This window comes from Tenrec ecaudatus, chromosome 2, assembly GCF_050624435.1.
Source record: "Tenrec ecaudatus isolate mTenEca1 chromosome 2, mTenEca1.hap1, whole genome shotgun sequence".
Classification (NCBI taxonomy): domain Eukaryota; kingdom Metazoa; phylum Chordata; class Mammalia; order Afrosoricida; family Tenrecidae; genus Tenrec; species Tenrec ecaudatus.
Window position 1 is genome coordinate 196,525,046 of NC_134531.1, and position 26,685 is coordinate 196,551,730.

At 42.2% G+C, this 26,685-nt stretch overlaps 1 protein-coding gene across 4 annotated transcripts; it reads right to left on the minus strand.

Annotated features, from left to right (window-relative positions):
* Nucleotides 1-2,426: 2,426 nt before the first annotated feature.
* ZNF454 (zinc finger protein 454) lies at nucleotides 2,427-24,034 on the minus strand. Of its 4 annotated transcripts, none has more exons than XM_075542122.1 (5): nucleotides 23,637-24,034; nucleotides 22,893-23,015; nucleotides 20,955-21,081; nucleotides 20,300-20,389; nucleotides 2,428-14,082 (listed from the first exon to the last, which is right to left on the minus strand). In XM_075542122.1, exons 2-5 carry the CDS (start codon nucleotides 22,938-22,940, stop codon nucleotides 12,728-12,730), a joined length of 1,620 nt encoding a protein of 539 aa, XP_075398237.1. In that variant the 5' UTR covers nucleotides 22,941-23,015; nucleotides 23,637-24,034; the 3' UTR covers nucleotides 2,428-12,727. The 4 variants fall into 4 exon arrangements, with proteins under 4 accessions (XP_075398238.1, XP_075398239.1, XP_075398237.1 ...); XM_075542121.1 differs by having other exon boundaries at nucleotides 23,618-24,033; XM_075542123.1 differs by lacking the exons at nucleotides 20,955-21,081; nucleotides 23,637-24,034 and having other exon boundaries at nucleotides 2,427-14,082.
* Nucleotides 24,035-26,685: the final 2,651 nt, after the last annotated feature.

Sequence of the window (26,685 nt, forward strand, 5' to 3'; positions counted from 1 at the left end):
GTATTTTTAGGTTTGTGTTATTTTCTCCTATCAATTATCATAGTTGGATAGTTTAACAACTATATGTCTTGGTGACTTCTTGGGATTCAGTCTAGCTAGCTAGTGTTCTTTCGGACTCCTGGATGGTTGCCTGGTTTTCATTTATTAAGCTAGGGAAAATTTCCTCCAATAATTCCACTGCTATTTTTGATGCTGATTTCCTTGATGTGTGTTCCTCCAGTAATCCAAATATTCGGATGTTGTTCCTTCTCATAGCATCAGACATAGCTGAGGTTTCCTTCAGCTTCTCTGATGGACTTCTTAGACTTTTTCTCATGTTTATTAATTTCTGATTGTGAGTCCTCTTGGTCGCTGGTTTGGGTCTCTGCCTCCTCCATTCGCTGGGCAAACTGTGAGTTTGCTATTAGTTTTTGTTATCTTGCACCTTAGCTCTTCTATTTCCCTTCGGTGCATGGCCTTGATCTCCTGGATCATTTCATACTTTTTTGTAATGTATCCCTAAAGTCCTCTATGACTCCAAGTAGCATTCTGAAGATTTTTTTGTGGCAAGTCATCTGTCTTTTTGCTGTTAAGTCCAGGTGGTCCTCTTGCATTGGATTTTGTTTCTCTTCTCCTGAAGCTGTGGAAGCAGCTTGCCGTTTGTCAATTTATTGGAACTAGGTGCCATTTGCCAGAGTGTCTCAGAGCCCTGAGCTCTCTCTCTGGGAGGTTAGTGTTGGTGTTTGTGTAGGCTGCCTTTAGCCAACTGCCTTGAGGAGTTGTCTTTCACCTTTGTCCTGCAGGGGTTTCTCCTGCCTTGGTCTATGCTTTGTGCTCCAGCGGCCCTCAGGCTTCCTTAGGGGCTGTTTGCTGCTGTTCATGCTGTGGTCTGATGGAAAGTGTTTGTCCGAGCACAGGTGAGTGTATTTCAGGGGTATTTTGGGGATTGGGTGATCTGTTCCTGGCTAGGGCCACTCCTACAGGTAGGCGGGTGGGAAGGAGGCTCTGCTACTTCTGTTAGTGAGCAGATCCACTGCTGAGCACAGAAGTGGGGAGTGGGGGGCATGATTGCGTAGGGAGAAGGCAGAATGCAGTAGGAAATCCCGGAAGGGTTGGGTCCCTAGGCTGCTGCAGCACAAACTTCTGCCTAACTTGTGTCAGAAGCCTGGCCTGCCCACAGCTTTGTGGCGGGATGAGAACCTGTATGGGTGTATGTATGGGAGGAGGGCTGGCTGGCATGTCTGTGGGGAGCGCCAAGATGAGTTGGGGACCTCTGGGTGTGTGTGGGGGGGTCTGGCTGCTGGATCTGCATGGAGCACCAAGGTAGGGCAGACGCCTCTGCCTTATGCGTGGTTGTCCAGTGGCACTGGAGCATGAGCCGCTTGGTGGGGTGGGGCTGGCTTTGAGGAGGACCCAGGTGGGGCAGGCACCACTGGGGGCTAGGGGTTACTGGCCAGCGGGTCTATGCCAAGGACCAAAGCAGGACCTGGCTGGCCTGTGGCCCTGAGTTGAGGTGAGTGGGTGCCCTGAGCACCTTGAGAGGCAGCTGGTGGCCTCGAGATCATGGGCGTCTGCAGGGAGTGCATGCGATAGGGTCAAAGTCAGTTTCTGGTTCAGAGAAGTACTCTGAGCTGTCTTGGGGATTGACCGGTAGACATGATACCCCTACTTGGCCCCCAGCTTTCCCCACTCACCAACCTCCACGGAGCTCCTGGCATACCTATCTGGTCGCCATCATGGCCTCCTCCCAAGCCCAGCTAAAGTGGAGTGTTATTCAGCTGAACATTGTGCCTGGATCACTGAATACAAGATGCCTAATTTTCCTTGCCCGAACACTTAACTGATTTTAGGAGCTGTTCCTCTTTAACTAAGTTTAATGACTTCAGGTTGTTGAATATTTAAGCCAAAGGAAAAGCATTCATTCTCAAAAATACATAATATTCTTAATTTAGAAAACATTTTTTTCCAAAATATCTGTAATTTGGTTCTAGTATCAGGACATGCCCCAGTGTTATCACTTGTAGCTGTTTCGTGGCTTTCTACTCTTGAAAAAGTTTAAAGATAACTTCCCAACCATAAGCCCAAGTTACTGAAGTCATAGTTGCTTTTGTGTACTTCATAATTTGTAGTGTTGGGGACCAAATATGTGAATTATTAACTGATATGCTTAACTTGTAAGGATTAAAACAAAAAAATGTCTTTTTCTCTTAAAAAAAAGGTGGACATGATTAAACACGCCAAAGCATTGACTTAAGAGAAGCTCATTAGACTAGATTGTCTTGTAATTTAGTCCCGAAGAAGAATACAAAGGTCTGAACATACATCATTGAAAGTTTAGCTTAAATCATAATGTGTAATGATGGAGATCATTGGAAAAATATTTAAATGTTTATTGACAACTTTCCCAATATTAAAATCAAGTTCTAATTGTCTTATGTAAGGGAAAAGAACCAGATTCCAAGAAATCACATAACACAGTATAAAATTATCTATTTCTTAATTCATATTTTTAAAAACTACAACAATTCAAAGTGTTGTACTGCTTGTGCAGACCTACACGACAGATACATTTAGATAACTGTGCAATATGATTAAAGAGAAAGGTGGCGATTCAAATCTGTACAGGAAATGATGACTCAGTCAGTAAACAGTCCTGTGAGAACTAGGTAACCATCTTAAAACAGGCCAATTAAATTGGCTACTCATTTGATGTACGGAAAAATCAAATGTAGGTAAGGGGAAAACATTTTTAGATGGTTCTCATTTTTAGATGGCCCTCCTGAAGTGGTTCCTTCCTCTGCAGAAGGGGTGCCTGCTTTGGAATCTGTTCTCTAGCAGGACATTAGTGCAGTTGGCAATATGGCAATGTAGAGCTGTAAGAACTTTCAATAAAATGATCTTTTAATAATAAATAAATTGGCTACATTATCTCACATTTTACATTAAAATGATTCCAAGAAAGTAAATTTTCTCAAAATAAAAGTGGAAAAATGGGGTGTGGCATAATCTCCCATCAACTTGAGTGAAAGGGTTGAGTGTATCCTCTCAGGTCATAGCCAATAATGCCTCTGTGTGGGCATGGCCTCATGAGCGTTCATGTCTTCCTCCCACGAGGTAGGACACACACCCTTTCTGCTTTGCATTCCTCCAAGCCACATGGAACCATGCTGAGGAGCCATGTGGAAACCTGTGCCAACACTGAGATGCCTCTGCCACCATTGGACCTACAGGACTTTTCACTCACTGGCCTGTGATCTTCCTGCATTTGGCATCATTGTATGTGTTGCGTGGGTCTAAAGAGGACTTTATAGATTGGTATCAAACATATGCGCTAATCTGGACTGGGCTGGGATTTTTTCTTAATATACAATTACTCTTTGATATAAGGTTCTCTTTTACACACAGAAGTGTCACTGGATTTGTTTCTCTAGTGAATCCGGGCTAACAGAAGTGGGTAATTTAATAGCAATTTTTGTGTGGACTGCCTATAAAGTGTAAAACCTGGAAATTGTGAGGGAAAAAAAATTCTGGTGCTGGGGGTCCCAGAGCTTGGCAGAGGCCATGGCTAGTACTGCCTACTGGTTGCAGCTGGGATGGGAGAACCCATCCGCCAGAAGGCATCTCAGGCTGCAGCTAAGCTCAGCAGATGAAGACACTGAGACCCCAGGAAGAACCATAGAGCAGCAGCGGAGCCCTGCAGGATGCACTGGCCTGGTCTTGTAGTAAGTCAAGTCCTTGGAGACCAGATGGCATCCCTTGCTGAGCGGTGATCTTGGCCGGCCCCTAGCTGTGTCCATCACCTTCTGGGACTAGCAAGATGAAGCCTAAGGGAGCTGCTGCGGGAAAGGTGGGAGATGACACTAGCTCAGGTGCACGGCCTGCTCTGGGACTGGGAATGATTTATCTGAAGGGTGATTGCAGGGTTGGTGAGGAAGCCATAGACATGGAGACCTGCTCCCTGCTCTCTCCTCCCCAGCCAGCCTCACCAGCACCTGACTGCACTCTCCTATGTGTGGGTTACTGAAGCCTGTCCCAGGCTTCTAGGTGAGCATCCTGGAACACCTGGTCACCTCTGGCATCCCTGAGGGAGGGGCAGGATTCAATAGCAGACTGAGACCCCTGCTTCCAGAGCACTGCCCCCACCCCACCCCCATCTCCAGCTGTGAAGGTTCACATGACCCAGGGACTCTCTAGGGGAACTGCCTCTGTTTCCTGCCAGGACACATCTGATCAGGACTCCTGCAGGCAGTTGTTATTGGCTGCAACCTGCAAGTTGCCATTGATCCAGCACAAGGGTTTGAGGGCCTGGGTCTCAACCATTGCCCACAACTTCCTGGGGAAGGGCAGCCTGAGGACTGAGCTCCCCCATTGCATACATGATGACTAATCCTGGGAGTTTGGCTCTTGGTTCATAGCCAGGTAGTCTGAAAACTCCTCAAAAAGCCCCTGCAAACACAATTTTGGGTCAGCCACAACATCCAGCATGGCCTCCCTTTCTGGGAGGTCATCCAGCTGCTTCCCTGAGCAGCCATGGAGCTAGGCGGCCTCAGGACCACTCTGTACCCCAGACCAAAGCAATTGCCTCAGTTTTGGTGCTGGGCCTCAAGAAATACTGCCCCCCCCTCCCACGTTCTAGAGTACCAGGAAGGTGGCAACAGGCTGCTGAGGTCACAAAGGAAGCCAGGGAAGCCCTGGCCTTGGGCTGGGTAGGCTCAGAGGATTAGGGACTTCTCTGCTCTGGTTTTAAAGGGCACAGAGACCAAGGTCAAGTTCCCACAAAAGCCTGCCCCTCACGGACAGAGTTAGCTTTCCTGTGCCCTCTCAGAAGAGGGTGGTTACTAGTAGCCAGTCGGCCTGGTCTATCTTGGGAGTCCTGCCAGCCCCACTGCCCTCTTTCCTTCCGTGGGCTTCCTCTAGCAGCCACACTCGCCACTTGTTAGGTCCATCTCCTCAGAGTCCTGATTCACTGCCACTGGGTCACGCTATCATTGTCCAGGTTCAGCCTGAGCATCGTGGGGCTCCCCACTTGCTCCCCACCCCCATGTCTCCAGAGCACATGGTAAGGTCCCTGAGGGGTTGCCCACCATCTGCGCTGCATTTGAATCTTAACATTGAGTTGATTTTAAGCTTCATCCCATCTGCCATCTTCCTTTCTTCCTTGTGGATGCTGTTTTTGTGGCTCAAGGCCTACCCACTTGGGGAGCCCCTGCCTTTGATGGCCCCTTCCATGGTTTTGCCCGCCCCAGGCTCTTCTCTTAGTAGCCATTTCTAGAGCGGCAGTTGGTGCTGGGGTTCTGGTGCTGCTGTCTCAGAAAAGCCTGAGGCACCCCTAACCCTTAGACCTTCCCCATCCAAGGCCAGGCCTCCCCCTCCCATAGTGCCTTAGACCTCCTTTGTGACATCAACAGCCCATTGTCTCCCTGTGGAGACTTTAGAACACGGGGACAGTATTTCTTGGGTGTTAATGCTGTGACCTAAGGCAGTTGTCTTGATACCCTCAGTAGGTGACCTTGCCTCCCACATTCAGTCTGGTGCTGCTTGACACATCCTCTTTCAGTGGCTGGTTTTGAAGGTTTCCTGTGCCAGGCTCCTCCTTCCCAGCTCTGCTCTGCTTAGCCTGCTCAGGGTCACACCTTGAGTACCTCTCCTGCATCATTATGATGTGGCGGGGTAGTTGGGAGAAGAATGGCCTCCAAAATTTATATAAGGTCCATTGTGCCCAAGGATATTACCATGGGCCTGACTCACAAAGAGGACAGGAGGCTGGTGTGAAAAGCCCCACCACTACATATCTGAGCAAAGAGGGGGCTGGGCCAGACATCGGAATAGCTCCCCAAAGCAAGTCCCCCTGGTCCTCCACATGATGAGGTAATGTGAATGTCAGGGCCTGTCCCCTGGCCTCAGTGGACAGTCCTGTTATCTAGGGAGGGGTTCTGGTTGAAAGGCCCCTAGGTTCTGTCCCATCTCTTCACTAAGGAGTGTCACCTACTCTCCACATCCTTTAAAAGGGCTGGGAGAATTGACTAGAGATGTTATGAGTCTTGCCTCCAGACAGAGTCGTTAGAATGACATTGCTGCAGATATAATTAGGTTTGTTTTCCTCTTCATCCCATTTTTAATTTGTTCTAGTTTCTGACTGCTTTCTTTTGGACTGAGGCTTTTCACTATTGTTTTCATTGTTGGGTTTTTATATGATTTTCTTTATATGAAATTCAGAATAGCTAACCCATAGAGACTAACTATATTAACAACTCAGTGCTATGGCAGGGAATGTTGGGGGTAATAGGGAGCTAATAATTATGGGTACAAGAGTGATGACATTGTTCTAAATTGATTGTGGTGATGCTTGAACAACTCTTTAATATATTTACACCATTGAATTGTACAGTACATGAATTCTAAGCCAATAAAACTATTAAAATAATTAAAAGACAAAACAACAACAAGAGCCAGTAAGTAAGCCAAGAATAAGCAACATCATATCTCTTAAAGACATGGAAAGATACCCAACTAAATACATAGTACAAGAGCTGCAAAATAAAACGACCTGGATACATTCATTTTTCAGATGGGAAAAGTAGAAAAACTAGACTTAAGAAACATACTTCTATGCTGGCAAGAGAGGGGGACACAGCTCCTCCCCACGAATACAGATGCAGTGTCGAAGGAGAGAAAGAGAGCACCCTCTAAATTCCAAACCAAAACCACCCATCCTTTGAACCCAGCAACCCACTTCCAGAAACTTTCTCTAAAAAGCATACTTTTCATAGTAGGGAGTGATATAAGAATAGTAATTGCTTTATTATCTGCAATAGTGAAAATTTGGAAACAACCTAATTGTAACTCACTTGGGGCCCAATGACTAAATGTATTAAGGTGCACACAGGCAATAGACTACTTTGCAGCTGGTACAAAGAATGAGGCAACTCCATATATACTCACCTGGAGAGAATTTTGACATGTTAATACACACGGCAAAATTTAGAATAGCATTATCTAATTTTCTACTACCAATAAAACCAGTTACTCGAGCCCATTCCTATTCACGACATCACCACGTGTTTCAGCATAGAGCTGTGCTCTCTAGGTTTCAATAGCTGAGTTTTTGGAAGTAGATCACCATGTCTTCCTTTTGAGATCTCTCTGGGTAGACTCTCACTGCCAACCTTTTGGCCAGCAGCTGAGCATGTAAACCCTTTGCACCACCCAGGCACTCTGTTGCCATCTATGGCTTTAAAAGAATTGCTGTACATGTATAGACATCTCTAGCAGGACATACGGGAATCTGGCAACTACTATTGGCTCTGGCAAGACAATTTCTACCAAGATATATTCACTATACATTCTTTCATTCATTTCATGTTTTGTACTATGCAATATCAAAAAACCTATATTATTTAAAATTATGTATCCACAGAATAACATCCATGGGCTAAAACCATTACAAAGGCCTTTCTCTCCAACATTTATACCACATTATAATACCCTAGTGGGAGAAAGATGTGGCTTTCTACTCACTTCCTGGAAGCCCATATGGGCAGTTCTACCCTGTCCTATGGGGTCTCTATGAGTCAGCATCAACTCAATGGCAGAGATGACATCCTAGGTATAGAATTTTTCCTTATAATGCAACTCTCTGGAAATATCTCTTTTTACAACCTTCTAGTAGAATAAAGAAGGCATGTTTATTTCAAAGGGATGTGTCAGATCCACTATAGGCTTCAACAAATATATATATATATATATATATGAAATAATTGAAGTTCATTTACTAACTTGACACATTTATTGGTGCCATTATATAATACCTGCCTACCCCTAGGATTAAGTAACTATATGAATACATAACTACTGCATATTATGCTTGACAGAAATGATTTAGTAAGGCAATGGCTACTTTCCTCTACTTATCAGCTGACTAAGTCCCAACTTTTCAACTTTCAAACAAGACCAAAATAGGTAATCCTAGTGAAAACGCTCTCATTTGACCTGGGTCCAGGATCTGTCATGTTTACCTCATGCCCAGGAGATGTCACAGGACAATATTTTCAGGAATGTGTTTGTGAACCCATGGTTTGTGGAGTCGTAGGTAGGAATAACACTTGGATTCTTTCAAACTTTCCCAATAGGCCTTGAAGAAAAGGCTTCAAGCCTCTGTGTGGAAAACTGTATCAGGAAGCACAATTACAAGACCAGGGACTGCACACAGCCATGCCACCCACCCACACACCAGTCCAATTTTAACGTCTATGTGGCTCTCTGTTGCAATGATTAAGGTCATGTAATCTAGAACTCTGCCACCTGGGGATAAATCCTTGATTCACCCTTTGCCAGCTGTCTTACTTCTGGAGTTTCTAACCCCTTTTCTTTAACTTTCAAACAGGAATATTATCTGTCTCAAAAGTGTGAGGGTTAAATGAGTTAATATGTGCAAAGTATATTACTAAAGTATCTGGCACAAGTATACCTTCAAATGTCACCTCTTTTACCCAGTGAGCAAGAGATAGCCTTTTATATTCCACTCCCTGAACACTATCATTTCTGGGATAAGACAGGTAGGAGATGGCCCTAAAAAAATACTTGGAAGCATAGCTTTTGGCCATGTCTTAGTGATATATATTATAATTATGTAACAAAAATGCAACTTTTGAATCTTACAATGCTGGGCACTTTTTCATTTTTAGTTTCAAAGAGATACACTGATTTTATGGCAACTTTTTAAATGATAGTGATATATGATATAAAGGATAACACACAGAACACTGACAGTATGTCAATATTGACAAGTACTGGCACGTGCAATGTGATCATTAGCATAAGTGAGACATCCTTTAGTAAAAAAAACCAAAACAAGCTGTCCCCGACCCTCTCCACTATCATGATCCCAATTCTACCTTACAAATCCAGCTAGACCAGAGAATGTACACTGGTATTGATAAGAGTTGGAAACACTGGGAATCCAGGACAGATACCCCCCCAGGGCAAGTAATGAGTAGCGACATCAGGAGAATAAGGGAAAAGTGGGGGGAGGGGGAGAAAGGGGGAACTGATCACAATGATCTACATATAACCACCTCCCTGGTGGATGGGCAACAGAAAAGTGGGTGAAGGGAGATGTCAGACAGTGTAAGACAAGAAAAAAATAATAATTATAAGTTATCAAGGGTTTTTGAGGGAGGGAGGGGGAAAATGAGGAGCTTATACCAAGGGCTCAAGTAGAAAGAAACTGTTTTGAGAATGAATGAGGGCAACAAATGTACAAATGTGCTTGACACAATGGATGTGTGTATTGTGATGAGTTGTATGAGCCCCCAATAAAATGATTTTTTTAAGTCACTACAATTAAAACCCAAGTGTCATTATTAAAAAAAAACTGGCAGAAAAACATGAGTAGAGATATTATTAAAAATGTATTTGGTGTTGAAGGAGATAATCACTTTGAGAGGTTACAATGGAACTCGGCCACTTTATTTTTCATCGTCTTGATGGCTGATCTAGTAGTATAGGGGAGGTTAACACAGACTACAAAGGGAATAACAGGATTAGATAGCTGGAGACTGATATTCTTAGATGAATGGAGTTAAATATCGAGCAAATTGTTTTCACAACCCAAATCCTGCATACAGTTTAAGGTTATCCTGTTCAGTCTTTGAGGCTTCAGCACTTTAATCCTGAAGCTTGAGTCTGCTGGAGGGCCAAGGGTGGTTTGGAAAGCAATCATTGTATATGAAAGAGGACACCACCTTTGGGAGATGTCACTGTCAACGTTAAGCGGAACTCAGCTCAAATCAATCAGGTGGGAATGGGGAAGACTGGACAAAAGAGAATGAGGGAAATGAGAAGGTGAAACCTGGAGTAATTTTCTCGCTACAGCGCAGGAGTCTTAGTGATTGTTCACAGGAGCCCACAGATGTGAAGAATGAGACAAAGTCTAAATGCTAATCTATTTAACCTCTTCCCCTAGGCAGAGTGGAGTTGGCACATTCAATGAGTCTGGCCACTGGACGGGTCGTGTGCTAGGAAAGCTCTGATACAGGAGTCGTGGGTTGTCTTCTCTAGCTTATTTTTTCTGTAGTCATGCTGAGGCTGGTAGGGAGGCGGGGCCATGTGTAAGTCCAGCACATCCTCTGCTGCAGGCAGATTCCTCATCACTTGATGGCACTGACAGGAGTGCGGGTTACAGAGCCTTTGTGCACTAAGTATAACATGCATTGGTGGAAGAGGGGCTGGATGGGTGAAGAGGGGGGCTGCTAAAAATGGAACATTTTCAAACTTTGTGCCTTTGAAGGGTTCTAAGTAGTGACCTACAGCTTGTCACAGAAAGTGCCTAGGTGGTGAGACTAGAAAAGGAAGGGATGGAATGAACTACTTTATCTAGGAATCATTGTTTATCTTGGGATTAATCTGTTCAATAGTACTGTAGAACAAAGCCAAGATTTGTTGAAATGTCTTACACCAAGCAGATCACCTGACAAAAGAGATTGTAGTTAAGGAATTCTATTTCCGGGTTCGCAAATATTCACTTTAAGGGGTTAGGTCAGAAAGATTGATGGTGGGCAGGTCAGATTGTCTGTGTAGTCACATTACTTTGCAAAAGAATACAAAATGGCGCTCAAAAACTGCCTCCTTTAGTTAAGTTCATACAATAAGTTATTTATCTATGTGGTAGAAAGTAATAAAGCCACTGCCTGACCAAGCAGTATTACTTTAAACATATTCAAGTTGTACTACTCATACCTAATAGGCCACTTATTTGCTTTTTGCCTCTCCAAACAGCAAGTATATATAGTCATCTTAGATGTATAATTTCATAAAGATTCAAGACTGACTGGAGAACTCTGGGAAAGTAGGCTGAGCTTTCAGATGGAAGTCCTCATGTTGCAGTGATTTGAGTGGAGGCACTGCTCCTGAGTCTATCACAGGAAGGAACGGGGCTCTTAAACTGGAAGGCCTTTCCCTAGGGAGCTATCTCAACGGCATGCACATATTAAGTAGCAGTAAAAACAACCAAAACCAAACTTGACTGTCATGGAGTTGATGCAGCTTTATATAGTGACCCTATAGGATAGGGTTGAACTGCCCCTGTGAGTTTCCAAGACTGTAACTTTTTATGGGAAACCTTCATCTTTCTTCCATGGAGTAGCTAGTGGTTTTGAACAGTTGACCTTGCAGTTAGCAGCCCAATGAGCAACCACTACACCACCAGGGCTCCTATGTGGCAGTAATTATTATTAAAAGCAAGAGAAATAAAAGCACTATGCTTGGAAACATGTTTCCCTGGGATGTGGGGTATGGGTGATGATAGTATCTGGTAGGGCATGTAGATAGTATTGAATTCAGTGAGCATGGGCTTTCCAAATTTATTATGAAATAAGGGGTTGTTGGCTGTGAAGCTGCAATGAATATGTGTGAGTTCAGGACACTGATAGTTGTACCCTGTCCTGTAAGGTTGCTCTGAGTTGGCATTGACTAAATGGCAATGAGTTTCATTTTAGTTTGGTAGTTAGGTACAATGAATACAGCAATCAGGGGCATGCTCACCTACAGATGTAGGGGTCCCAGCCATCTAAATGTGGTGCATTCCCAATGAGCAGCCAACATAAGCGGTTGGAGACCACACACACACACACACACACACACACACACACACACACACACACACGACTAGTTCTCACAGTGCTCCAATCCACTGTTTCTTTGGCTAGAAACTCCTTTTTGTGCACATTATGTTTTCTACTCACATAATATTGAGCTTCTACACTCTGGTTCTTGCCCTTTTGTTTAGGTTTCTGAAGATATTAAACATGTTCATAGGAAAGCTAAGTACTTTGAATTTGTTTTGCATTTGAAAGTGATCATTTCTTCCCCTCCATGTAGACATTCCACTATTCAAAGACATTCTGACAGTGCTTAGCAACATGGATCAACAAGTGGTCAACAACAACAACAACCATTGATTTACTCTAGCCCTTTAGTACAATTCTCACCATCTTTAATCTTTATGTGCTTTGTCCCTTCACATATCACCTCAGGGGAGACTTCCCTTTCCACAGAACACCAGGAAACCTGTGCTACTGTAATATAGACTAAGCCCCCTTTTGTAGATATCACCCATAATCAGAGTCACTGGAGCACATGAAAAAATGGGAAATCAAGAATTTTGAACAAATTTGTGCCCCTAGACAGGGATCCTGAATTCTTAAAACTGGGTTTGGGTGCTACAATCAGAAGCATGGACTATGTCTGAAATCAGATAACCATTCTTCAAGGGCAAATGAAGTGGCAATAAAGAACATAATATTCACAGTGAAGTCAGTACATAGAGACAACATTGAGATAAATTGTCTCAGAATAACTCAATAAGCAGCTAGTAGACACAGACTGTGGTGATCTGATAAAAGAGCGACTGCCATAGAAAGTATGCAGTATATTTTAAATAATTACTGAGCTGCTGCATGGGTACTTTGCTTAAACGATGCCTGGATTACGGGTGAAGAGAGAACTAAGGATTCCATTAGAGGTGGCAACTCTCAGTCATTTCTGTCATTAGTGAGTCTCCATTTTGGGTTAGATACTTAGCAATTCAGACTAATCAAACAGTGTTAATTCAATTGAGTCAATACTACACCATGAGGAGAGTTTGCCATCTCATTTTCAAATCTCATAATTTTGTGAAGCTACAGCGACTCTTTAATGCATGCTTTCAGCTATTCTATAGTTTAGGTGACATTTAATTATATACCCAGTCTCAAAGCTTTTCTATAGAAAATGCATTCCTGCCATTTTCTCCAATATGATGTCTCTGATGTTGAATGAGGTTTGCAGTCTGGTTGAAGGCTTTCCCACATGTATCACATTTATAGGGCTTCTCTCCTGTATGGATCCTTTGATGTTGAGTAAGGTGTGTGCTGCGAATAAAGGCTTTCTCACAGATTTTACACTTGTAAGGTTTTTCTCTAGTATGAATTCTTTTATGTTGAGCAAGAGCGGAATGGTCACTGAAGGCCTTCTCACAAATATTACATGTATAAGGCTTTTCCCCAGTATGAATTCTTTGATGTTGGGCAAGGGCTGATTGGTCCCTGAAGGCCTTCTCACACAAACCACATCTGTATGGCTTCTCTCCAGTATGAATTTTCCGATGTCGAGCAAAGGACGAATTATCCCTGAAAGCTTTCCCACACTCACTACACTTGTAAGGCTTCTCTCCAGTATGGATTCTCTGATGTTCAGTAAGTGAAGAATTCACCCTGAAAGCCTTCCCACACTCATTACATTCAAAAGGTTTCTCTCCAGTATGAATTCTCTGATGCTGAAGAAAACTTGTGCTCTGATTGAAGGCTTTCCCACATTCATGACATTTATAGGGTTTCTCTCCACTATGAATATTCTGGTGTTTGGTAAGATGTGCCCTACAGACAAAAGCTTTTTCACATATATTACATTTGAAAGGTTTCTCTCCAGTATGTATTCTATAATGATGGGAAAGGTGTATACTTCGGATAAAAGCTTTTCCACATAAGTTGCATTCAAAAGGTTTCTCTCCAGTATGAATTTTCTGATGATAAGTAAGTGAGGAACTCACTGAAAAGGCTTTGCCACATTCCTTACATTCATAAGGTTTTTCCCCAGTGTGAATTCTTTGGTGATGAATAAGGTGTGTACTCTGGTGAAAGGCTTTCCCACATTCTCTACATTCATATCGTTTCTCTTTGATACGTGTTTTCAGATTTGTATCTGGTTTTTCAGTATGAATTTTCGAGTGTTTTTTAAGGGTTGAATTATTAGAGAAGATTTTCCCACACTCAAAACACTCAAATTTTTTTTTGTTAGACTGACTTTGAATAAAAGATGAACTCATGGTACAGTCCTTCCCAGATTCATTATGCTCCTGGGCACCAACCTCACACAGTGTTTTCTGGTGAGTAATTACTATTTGCTGGAAATTTATCGCCTCACCTCTGTGTTTCTCTTCTAATAGTCTATCACATTTCAAATGACACTCCCTAGTGAATCTTTCCTTTATCTTCCACGGATCCAATTCTTCATCAGGAATATCTGCCTTGAATGTAGATTTCTTACTCACAAGCATAGTTGTCCAGTCTGAAAGACAATAAAAATTTAAAAAGTTTGTTTTACCCTAGTCAAACATGCAGTGGGGTTGATATACATTTTTTACTGGTGACAAGCATGCTACAGCATTAAAGTGAAGATAAAGACAGGAAAGAACTGATGTACTATATAATGTGTGAAACAGCAGAGCTTGGGAGCTTGGGAGCTCTGGAATGATTAGTACATTTATTCTCTTGCTAATCTTAGACATATTGTCAGACTTCTAAGCATCAAAACTGGTATACATCACATACCATGTTAAATGATAAGAAAATATATATATATTCTGCTCTACTTTAATGATGTGATCTTTTAAACAAATAAGTCAGATGCAAGCTTAAGAAGCTACTGAAACTAGAGATTAATGCTTGGCAGAAAAAGATTTCTACTTAAGAATAACTACGAATGCTAACATTTTTTAATGGTCATATTATTACCCAGATGGACAACAAAAAAGGTAGGCTACTGAAAATACTGTGTGAAAGGTTCCTATCTAGAAATTAATTAGGGCACCTCCTGCTTGTGAAGAAGCTGAACCCATATAGTAACCTATTTGAAAGGCATGACATATGTAATAAAAAATGTAAAATAAGGAACTGCAATGAGCATAGGGAATTTGGAAACAGAACCACAAATCTGCCAGGATACATGCAATGTGTCCAGGAGAAAGAAGCCTCAATCTAGGGAAAAGGAAAACCCTGGCTAATAGAAATGAGCCTGTGCTACTGGGATAGGAGACTGCTCCATGAATTCTTGGACAAAATTCTTCTTCTCCACAAACACAAATTCCCTCTGACTCAAGAACCTCACTTGGTTTTATCAGTCTCTTAATGAAAACAAAGAATCTGGATCGCACTTCAGTGTTTCAGACTGATTTGTGAGTAATCATCTTTAGGTTAATTTTATGTAAGACTCCATCTTAATACATAATGGTAAGCACCAGAGATTTAGCACAGATGATGCAAAAGTTACTATGAAGTCCTATCAAGAACATAACTCCTTGTCCTTTTTCCTTTCCAGTACCTGCAGAAAATATTGTACAAAAGGCTATTAAACAGTCCTCAAAGATCAAAACACCTTTACTTATTTGAAAAGAAAAGTTAAACACTGGTACATTTTAGGACTAAAATCTCATTGAGCCAAGAATAAAAACAAAGAAGAGTCAAAGTTACATATCAGTATTTTCCGGTGGCGCTGTGAGTTGGGTGTTGGGCTGCTAACTACAACGCCAATGGCTCAAAACCACTTGCTGTTCTGTGGGAGAATGAAGAGACTGTCTGTTCTCGTAAAGATCTGCAATCTTGGCAATCTCATGAAGGGTTGCTATGAGTTGGTGTAGATGCCATAGCAATGAGTTTATCTAATTTTATAGATTGACTTTCACTCCAGTCAAGAAAGAGTTGTGTGTGGCAGACCAATACTTGCAGAAAACTGGAATAATTAAATTAAAAACAATAAAATAACCCCAAACTGCCATAAGGCATCCAATGTCATTTAGAGGTACAAAATTGATATACTAGGGTATAGAGGAGAAAAAAAAATAGTGATCCTCACAGTTAGTGTCTTCACCTCAAAGAGTTTTCTGAATTGTTAAGTTTTTCAAGGGCAAGACATTAATGCTAAAGGGAAACCAGAAGATGATATAACCTTACAGAATTCTAGTATGAAAATTTGGAGTTCAAGACCTTCCAAGGAGAGATCATAATAAACATGGAATCCTCTCAGTTGTGACTCCTAAAAGTCTAAAAGCTACGAATGTGGGCAAGAACTGCATTCCCAATTCCAGCTAACACAGACTGTAGTTCAATTAAATGTGCTTGCTTATTGTCTAGCTGACTATGAGATGAAAGGGTAATTTTTGCCTGCAAAAAACATAACATCATGCAGAGCTCTCAACTCGTTCTTGTCTAATGTCAGGTATCTAATCAGAAGGTAACATGTTAACAGAAAATTGAATGAAGACAAAAAAATACAAAATAGATAAAGACCCTTTATGTACTTAAACCACTAAAACTAACAATGATAGAATACATATTTCCAAGTACACTTAAAACATTTTCTAATGCTGACTCTCTTATGGGATGCAAAAATGTATGTAAAAGTCATATGTCTAAAATACTTCAGAATATATACAAAAAGATAATAACACAACAAAATGAGAAAATGAATGATTAATTAGAATTTTTAGAAGTTATACACATGTTTAGAAGGAAATGTGTACATATGCATATTCCATATATGTTCAAAATTAATGATCGAAGTATCAATCTCAAACACTTATAAAGAAAACAACCAATTAATACCAAAAGACAAAGAAAGGAAAAATTAAAAACAAAACAAAACAGAAATTAATGAAAACTAGGCCTTTACCAAGAAAAACCAAAGAGAGAAATCATGAATTACCAATATCAAGAATAATAAAGGTATTATTAAACAGAGTCCACAAAGTGACATAAGACAAGAATACAGAGAAGCAACATTTTGGGTATAAATTTAACATTTTAAGTGACTCAAGTTCCCTTAAAGGTATACTATAATAAAAATGACACAAGAAAAAACTAAATTCTGTATATCTTCATATTTAATACAGAAATAGAATTTTTAATTTAAAATCTTCTCATAAAGAAATTTTTAGAGCAACATGGCTTCACTAGTGAATTCTTCTGAACATTGACTAAGAAGTACAGTTGACTCTTGAACAACACAGTTTGAATTGTGCAGGCCCACTTCTCTCTCTCACTGCCATCAAATTGATTCTGGTTCTTTGTGATCAAACAGGACAGGGTATAACTTCCCCCGTGGGTTTGTGAGACTTTAACTCTTCATGGGAATCAAAAGCCTACTCATTTCCCCAAGGAGCGGCTGGTGGTTTCGAACTGGTGGTTATTGACCTTGCGATTAGTCGTCCACCGCATAACTGCTACATCTCCAGGGCTCCTAGTAGGCTCACCTACATGTACATACGCTTCCCTGAAGAGATGGACTGTTCATGTGAAGATGATTAACACTTGAGATCAATGCACTAGCAATAGGAAAAACAATTTGTGTACAAGTGGGAGCTTGCAGTTCAAAGCCAAGTTGTTCAAGAGTCAACTGTAATACCAAATCTTACCCAAACTGATCCAAAGTGACAAATAAGGGACATTTTCAAACTTGTTTTTGAGGTTAATTCAGTCTACCAGAACCTCATGAGGACATTAAAAAACCGTAAAATTGAAGCCCATTCTCTTTCATAAACACAGATGCAAATTCCTAAACAAAATATTAGGAAGAGGTCTACAAGGATATGAAAAAGGAAAATATATCACAACCAAGTTGAAGTCAAGGCTGCCATTACATCGAAGCCACCCAGTGATATTTACCACAGTAAAACAATACAGAAGAAAATCTACTATTTCAATAGCTGTGGGGAAAGACATCTGATGCAATTCTACAATTAAAAACCTGTTGCAGTCCAGTAGTTCTGACATGCGATGACCATGTGTGTTAGGACAGGGCTGCTGTACAGGGTCTCTTGACTGTTGTTTGTACAGAGGCAGACCCCCAGGCCTTTCTTCTATGGCGCTGCTGAGGGGGTTCAAAGAGCCACGTTGTTAGTTGGTGGGCAAGCATAAGCCTTTTATGCCACTCAGGGACCCACTCAATACCTAGTCATCATAAAAACTCATAACAGGCTAGGAGAACTCCTTAATCAGTTAACAACTACCTCCAAAATAATCTACACTATATATTACATTTACTGGTATAATATTGAAAATCTTCCTCTGTGACCGAGACGAAGTAAGTATTCTATGATCACCATTTCTCTTCAATATTGTACCAGAGATCTTAACCCATACAAGGAAAAGAAAGAAAAATCACAATAGATTCTAGAGACAATAAGATAATTTAGAAAAGTTGATAGAAATAAGATCTGTAAATTAGATCTAATTTTTTAAAAGAGCCAATGCTGTCTAGTCAATACTGACTTACAGTAGAGCTACAGGATAGAGTAGAATTGCCCCATAGGGTTTCTGAGATTGTAAGTCTTTATGGTAGCAGATTGCCTCATCTTTCACCAGTGGAACAGTTGGTGGACTTGAACCACCAATGCAAAGCTCGACCCACTGTGACACCAGGGCTCCTATAAAAACAAATGATATAGCTATACACCTAGAACAATTAGAAAATAATTTTCAGTAGATGTTTATATTATAATTCTGTCAAAAATAAAATACTTATAAGCATAAAGAAAGATATCTAAGAATTCTACACTGTAAGAACAACAAAAATGAGAAATGGAAATTAAGAAAAATCTAAATAAATGTAGGGATAAACCACATATACTTGTGTATAAGCTGAGGTTTTGAGCACATTTTTAATGCAGTTTTTGTGGTAAAATTAGGTGCCTTGGCTGATATTCAGGTCGGCTTACACTCAAGTATATATGGTAGCATATCATGTTAATTAAATAAAGTACTGATTAGTAGAGTACTTGTCATTGTCCCTAATTAACCTACAGATTTAGTCTGCTTCTTATCAAAATCCTAACAGGAATTTTGTGGACATGGATAAACTGACAGAAAAGCTAACTCCCTGGATTTGGACTTCGGTTCTCCTAACATATGTCTGCCATCCAAACCCAACCAAACTTACTGCTATCAAGCCAATTCCGATGCACAATGGCTCTGTGGGACACAGTGGAACTGCCCCCTTGGGTTTCCGAGGCTGTGAATCTTGAAGGGAACAGAGGCATGCCTGGTGGATTCTAACTGCTAACCTTTGGGTTAGTAGTCCAATGTACAAGCCATTGCACTACCAGGGCTCCTTATTTCTTTCCTAACAGCACTCAATAACTAAGATGATAAACACTCTGAGTTTCAGTTTTCTGTAAAATGTGATCTTTGCTTCACAGGTTGCAAGGATCGAATAGTGTAGCCATGGTATTTTCAATCGCTTCATATACATATGACACTTGGACAATGAATCAAGAAGACTGAAGTAGAATTGATGCATTTCAATTATGGTACTGGTGAAGAATAGTTAAAGTACTGTGGACTGCCAGAAGAGTAAATGAATCTCAGAACAAGTACACCTAGGATGTTCCTTAGCAGCAGGATGGTGAGAATTGGTCTCATATGTTGTATAGGTTATCAGGAGGAACGTGCCCCGGAGAGGGACACTGTGCTTGGAGGTCAGCAAAAGGGAAGGCCCTCAATGAGATGGGTTGGCGCAGTGGGTGCAAGAATGAAGTCAAATATGACAATTATGCGCATGGTACAAGCGCAAGCAGAGCTTTATTCGGCTGCACACAGCATCACTATGAGCAGAACCAATTCAACAGCTCCTAACAGTTATAAATGCTTCCATAATCACCTATTGCATGCTGGCTCTCATGTGCTCAAAAATGCTAACTCTCTCCTCCCTCTACTTTATCTTATAGTCCAGATAAGAGAAGTATTAAAAAGAAAAGCTATCAGAATGAATTTTATTACTATGATTAAAATAGTTATCTAAACAGAGACTACAGTAGAAGAACAGGTGCATTTGAATTACAGCATTGGTGAAAACTATTTAATATTCTTCTACTGAAATTACTATTGGATATACTGGTACCATGGACTACCAGAACAGAACTGTCTCAGAAGTATAGAAGGAATACTCCTTAGACTCGAAGATGGCAACATACTTGGCCATGCTTCAGGAGGGCCTTGTCCCTGGGTAAGGGTACCGTGCTTGGTAAAGCAGGGGATGCAGTGGCATACTTAGCTGGAAGAGGAGATACCTATGGGTACATGAAAGCTGGGTCTTAACCCTCGAAGCCACTGATATTTGTAATCCTATGTGATTTCAGAAGCAAAAGGATGTTTACATTGTAGTACTTATAAACAAGCAGATTACAGCAGATGAAGACTCTTAAAACAACAATAATAACCACAAGGACAAAACTGTCTACAAAGCAATATACAGTCCCAGCATAAAGCAGGCACCTTCTCATTAGCAGAAATGAAAAAACGTGGAAAGGTCAAAGGAGATGCAAACTACATAGAACAAAGAAGTGCCACAGTTTGATAAACAGACACTGGGACAGATGCAGTAACCATGTACAGAGATGCACAGTCAGGGGAAAGACAGTTTTTGATGCACCGGGCTGGCACAATTGCTGAGCTGCCACAGTAACCATGACCAGCTGAATTCTTCCTAATGCCTCCCTAGCTTTGAGTCTTACCAAGACAGGAGCGTGCCGAGGGGTCCTCCAGCATCCAGGCTTCCCCTTTTCTCATCTGGGAAAATGTATCTGGTTTGGTTTCTAAAAGTCCTGTTTTGAGGGAAACAAAATAATCCATATCTGTTCATAGCAGAGATAACATTACTGTCAGAACGAGACATGGTTCTCAGAACTTCCTGGAAAGGACTATTGATAGGAAGGACCAGAAAAGTTAATAGAGGATAGGTGGATGGGGCTCATCACGCTCCCTGAAGGAGGATATACAGGTTGGGCCTGATAGTCTGTTTTCCACTACCTTTTCTGCCAGAATGCGTAGGTAAGTAGCAGTCTTGAAGACACCATTCTCAACTGGCCAAATCCCAAGTCAGTCTTCTAATTGGTACCAGTTTAAGGGGCCCGATCAACCCAAACCAGTTGCCATTAAACCAATTCTGAGTCACAGAGACTCATGTGGATTAAAGCAGTACTGTGCTTCACAAGGTTTTCAATGGATACTTTTTCACAAACAGGTCATCAGGCCTGGTGCCTCTGGGTAGACTCAAACCTCCAACCTTTTGATTGGCAGACAGTAATTTATTCATTGTGCCACTCTGGAACCAAGGATTCCAGAGGGCCTTAGATCTGTAGCTACATCTTCAGAGGTTCCTCATCTTACCCAGTGATGCCACGTTGCTGTAGTTCTCTAGCATCACATCTTTATACAGGGCCCTCTGGGCAGGATTCAGGTGTCCCCACTCATCCTGGCTGAAGAGCACGGCCACATCTTTGAATGTCACTGATTCCTGTAACAGCAAACTCATACTTGTTGACTGGGGCTGCCCCTTCACATCGAGCTCAGGGAAAAGCTGATACTGCAGTTTGTTGAGATCCACAGGATTGTTAATGTACAAGGAGCTGGTGTTCTGCGACGTTAAGCACTTCTTAAGGGATGCCTAGGGGCCTAGCACTGCATTAGACATTCCTCCCCCACATTGTAGAAATATATATTACTGAAAAGAGATGCTTCCTCAGTATCAGACTTCACACCGACTGTTTATTTTGCCCATCTTTTCAACACAAAGTCTACTTCGGGTCTCAGTTGAGACATCCTCTCCTCAGCAATAACTTTTCTGACTGCTCCTATTGCCATTTTTATTTTACTTTTGGCCAGGACTGTTAATTCAAAGAAACTATGGATAATTTCTATATTCACCTTGTCTTCCCAGCATTTAGAAAAGACCCATGTACCAATTATATATTATTGCTGCTCAGCAACGCCTGCTCACTCCCAGCACACGTTCATGGTTCCCATGGGAATACTCATTCTGCAGAATGTGATCTGGCTCACCCTCTGATCACAACTGGGTCTTTCCTTGGAAACTCTAAAATGAGGACAGAGTAAAAATAGTCTCTCTCAGGATACTTCAAATCTGCCATGTAAAACTTAGTAGCTGTTATAGCTACGGTCCTGCTGGTTGGTTGGGAAGCAAAGAGAGCTAGTATACGTTGAGAAAGAATTAAGCAAAAGCACAGAGAAGAGAGTCCAGGGTCCAGGAGAAAAATCCTTTTAAGGTTTTCTAGATTCTATTTCAGATCTCATTTCAATAGTTCAACTTCAGTGACATCCTTTCTTTTGGATTTTGGAGGAGACTCTAATCAATACATGCTTTTGCTTAAGGTAATTTGAATTAAGTTTCTGTTTCCTACATCCAAAGCCTTGCTCAAAACAGGCAATCATGAAACACTTGCTAAAACAACCCAAGAAGCAATTTGTCGGGGGCTATTGTTCAACTTTGTATATTTGGCATATATTATAACACCTGGCACATTTAAAATCCTTAATAGTATATGTCTGTTGAATAGCACCTAAGTTAAGGCAGCTTATAAACATAAGACAATACATGTGAGGAAAAGGTTAGGTCACAGGTTTCAATGTAGAGAGGAGTTTTACACAAAAAATGATGCTAAAATTAGGCCCTCCAAAATGAGTCATACATGAAAAGACATGGCATGTGAGCAACAGCTGGGTTGTGACTGGGGTGAATATGGCACTTTCCACCCACTGTTCTTCCCTCCCAGTGATTTCTGTCACAGAGCACTGTTTTGGAAAGGTTTAAATGTAGAGAAGCATACACATTTAATAGACATTTAAATGAATGCTGTCCATCTCAAAGTCAACTCCATAATAAAGAGGAATTTTTGAACTTGGAAGCCATTACACTTGAATAATTTCATTGGTATCCAATAAAACTATTTTTTTAAAAATGTTGCCTTTTAAAAAACTCAGTAAATCTCACTTGCCAAGCAAGAATTTCCATTTCTCTCATGTCTCAATTTTCTCAAGTGTTTGCCTTAGTACCACAGACCTCTAATCTTACTGGCTAGTAGAAAGTGGGCTGGTTCTCCTATCACCCGCACCTGTGTTCTTGTCCCACCTGCCACTTTGCCACCAACCGCACTTAGCTCCACCATCCACTCGATGAGCCTAATGGGAGGTGGAGGGGTCAGGTCTCTGAGTGAGACTAGAATGGGAGCAAAGCTCCTGGTCAGGGGAAAGAAACCTGCCCACCTTTTTAAAATCTAGAGAACAATTTAGGGTGGAAACCACACGTACCTGGACCACAAATGGCAGATGCCTGACATCCATTCCTCCTTCTGCCATGAGTCCTCTCAGGAAAGAGCACAGGTCTGCAGCTTTGTAGCTGTTAGACTCCTCTGGCTAGAAAGTCTTACACACCTGTGATGAGGAGAAGAGGGGGGAGGGGGGGTCACGGCAATCCAGAGGGAGGCGGGTGCAATCCAGAGGGAGGCGGGTGCACGTTTACATTCTGGGAGTCCTCCGACACTCCAAAGCAGTGAATTCTTTATTCCCACTGCTTCCATTCGTCCAGTGAAGCACTCACTGCGCGATTTGACCGCACTTCTCTCCTGTAGCATCTAAGTTAAATCCTCCATACCTCCGGCGTGGGCAGGGCAGCAGAGGAAGTGAGAGAGAGTTTTCTTTCTTCTCAAAAAGGAGGCTGGTAAGATTGTATCTAGGAATTCATTGTCAAAGTCCCTCAGACAACCACTCTCCCTGTTCAGGCTCCTAGCTTCCCAAGCGGACTGGGTCCCGTTTAAGTACGTGTGTATGGAGATGAGGGGGCTACATAATTATTTTGCCACCCTGTTTGTCCTCTGCTCGGCCCGGGGGGAGCTAGGAACCGGGGGGAGGTTGTTCCCGCATTCAGCGAGTTCATCACAGAAGGATCAGATCTGAATGGAAAGTTAGCTATCACCAGAACAAAAAACTGCTTTCTGCAGTCCTCCTAAGACACAGACAGACACACAGACACGTACACACTCAGGATGCTCACACCTGGCCGTCTTCCATGGAGCTCTTTGAAATTAAATTTTAGACAAGCATTCCGGGAAGCGTGGGGCATGAGACCAGGTCCTCCTGAACTGACCGCGACGCGGGCCCACTCGGATTCCTCGCCGCCCTTCCCCCTGGCCCCGCACCCCGCGGCCGCTCTCCCTATGCGGCCTTTGTGTCTGGGCGCCACTGGGATGCCCCGCGAGGAGCCTCCGCCTGCGGCGCGAGATCGCAAACGCCACATCACAGTCAGGACACAATAAGAAAGAGCCTGAAGCCTGAAATAAAAAGTGCGCCTGCGCGTTGCCCTGGGAACCGCTGCGCCGAATCCGCGAGTCTCATGGCAGCGGCCTTCAGCCTCCGAGGCTCCACTTTCCAATGGGAAACGCCGGCGGAAGAAAGTGACGTTGTGCGCATGTGCAAAAAGCGCCCGCGCCTTTTTCGCGTGGAAACTACATTTCCCAGAAGTCTCGGTGGGACGTCGCGTTTCGGGACCCTTTCCTCCCCAGTGGAGCGTCTGTGCTGCTCATACTCTGATTCGGTCTCTATTGAAGGAACATCCAGGAAAATAGAGACCTTTGAAAAGTTGGGAATGGGACGGAAGTAGGCTAGTTACTGAAAGCTGCACCTAATCCAACGAGAAGACCCCGAAGAGAGGGGACACAAGATGAAAAAATATTAATTTCAAAGACATAGATGGAGAAATGCCAGGTGAGGGCATTTCTGACGGAGAACTGCACCTCTGCACCTAAAAGGATGCGAAAATGCTAAGGAAGCATGAAGTAGGTTAGTTGAGCGCGGCAGTTAGGCTATGGCCGTTTGGTCGATAAATGACAGTAATAATACGTGTTTGTGGGCGCCTAGGAGGACCCCAAGAAGCCCGGGTAGCATCATGGCTCACTAGTTGGGCTGCTAACAAGCTCGGCAGTTTAAACCCAGCAGCAGCCCACTGGAGAAAGGCGAGGCTTTCCGCTCTCTAAAGATTTACCCTCTTGGAAACCCACGTGGCAGTTCTCCATGGCAGAGGGTCCCTGGGAGTTAGAATCAACTCCTGGCGGTGTTTGGTTTTGTTTGAGTTGGGAAGGCAGTGATGTCAGACTTGATCAGTCAGGAGGCTTTGGCAGCAGTCCCAAAAGGATGGTTGAAAAATGATCAGGAGATAGAGTTGACTTAGTTCTTGGTGACTTAGACCAAGGAGTCAGGGAGAGGAAAGAGCTAGGATGTAAGAGGTCTCTATCATTTATAGCAGGTGATATTTAGAGAAGGTGGAATTTATTTTAGTTGATAGTGTTTTCTAAGGGCAGGCAAGGATGAGACCATGTACAGGAGAATGAAGCTGCAAATATTTAATTTCCTTTGATTACCTGTTTTCATGGAGTGCAGGAAGGAAAGATGATTGATGAGAAAAATCCAAGAATGTGACCAGAGCCTTATCAAGGAAATTGTTGGTCATGCATTGGGCTGCTAACCTCAAGATCAGCAATTGGTAAAAAAAAAAAAAAAAAAAGCTTTCTACTCCCATAAAGTTATAGGCTCAGAAACCCATCGGGGCAGTTTTACCTTGGCCTGTAGGGCCACTATGAGTCAGAATTGACTTGATGGCAGAGTTTGAGCTTTGTTAGGGAAGCAGTGTCAGTGACTTCATGTGATACACTGCATCTCTTAGGTGCTATTGAGGATTCATTCTGTAGACACTCATGGAACAATTAGCATCATGGAGGTTTAACTACTGGTGAATATAATCAGTAAAAGAAACAACTGCAAAATATAGTAACAGGCAGTGATAACTGCTTTTAAGAATGGAGTTATTTGGGGGTTAAAGTGTAATTGGGTTTGGAATTATTTTAGATACTGTTACAGGAAGTTGTTTGAGGAGGTAACACCTGAGATTCAAGTACAGCGAGGGAGGAAACTTTGAACATCTGTGATGGGGTCCTTCTAAGGGGGGGGGGGCAGAAACTGTGTCCAGAGATTGAAGTGTATTTGGTGATTTTGAGACTTAGTAAGACTTGCATGACTGGAGAGGGTATAGTGAATGAGGGAGATTGAGAACTGAGGTTGGAAGGGAAACAGGTTTTCAAGGTCATGGTAGCAACTTTGGATTTATTCCATGTAGGATGGTAAACTATTAGGAGTCTGAACAAAAAACTGACATGGCTGTGCACATTTTGACCAAATTGCCTGTCATCTGTTGGGGAATAGATAATGCTGAAACTAGAGGGAACACAGGGGAATCACTCTGGGTGTAGACTGCTCCAGCAATCCGATGAGGGACAATTTAACACACCTTGCCACCTTTTTCAAAAGGCATTTGCTTTAAGAGCTTAAAGGCCCTAATTAGAGCTGTTGGATACTTTGCTAAGGATTTAGGGTATTGCTTTCAGGTATATGAAGATGATAATGTTAAAGAGAGCAATTGATAACAGATATCTTGCTTTGATTTTTTTTAAGGAGCCCAAATAAATGTTTGACCAAAATTAATTCTCCAGAGGTCTTTCTTACACCCAAGATTGCAAAATCTGTTATTTACTGCCTGTCCAGAAGCTCTACTGTGCGGGCACTGGCAGCGCTCCTGTCCATCAGCTGATGAAAACACAGATGGATATCTGGCCAGAAAAAACGCTATACGCCAGGCTTGATTTAAAAGGATGATTTGGGTAGAATTTTAGAACTGGGCTTGATATACTTGTGGTAGGGCTGGAATTGGGTAGTGGGAGAAGGGGTATGAGTGTCAGGGGGAAACCATAAAAGTCACTAGACTAAGAACTGATGCTGATGTTTTGAGTTGTGCAAATTTAATTATAAGCTAAGGAAGAATACCTTCAGCGAAGGAATCAAAACCCAAACCCAACTTACTGCCATCGAGTCATTGCTGACTAATGGCAACCCCCGGTAGGTTTCCAAACCATAACTGTTGATGGGAGTAGAAAGCCTAGTCTTTCTCCCCTGACGTTCGGCTGGTGGTTTTGAACTGTGGACCATGAGGATCACAGCCCAATCCAACCACTACACCACCAGGGCTCCTCAATGATGTAATATGAGAGAAAAAAAA

Excerpts from the sequence above, each read along its gene's own strand:
- ZNF454 (XM_075542122.1), bottom strand. The coding sequence starts at position 22,940 with ATGGCAGAAGGAGGAATGGATGTCAGGCATCTGCCATTTGTGGTCCAG. Across the intron at positions 21,082-22,892 it reads ATCTGCCATTTGTGGTCCAG|GAATCAGTGACATTCAAAGA; the intron begins GTACGTGTGGTT and ends TTGCTGTTACAG. Across the intron at positions 14,083-20,299 it reads CTCGGCACGCTCCTGTCTTG|ACTGGACAACTATGCTTGTG; the intron begins GTAAGACTCAAA and ends ATTGTCTTTCAG.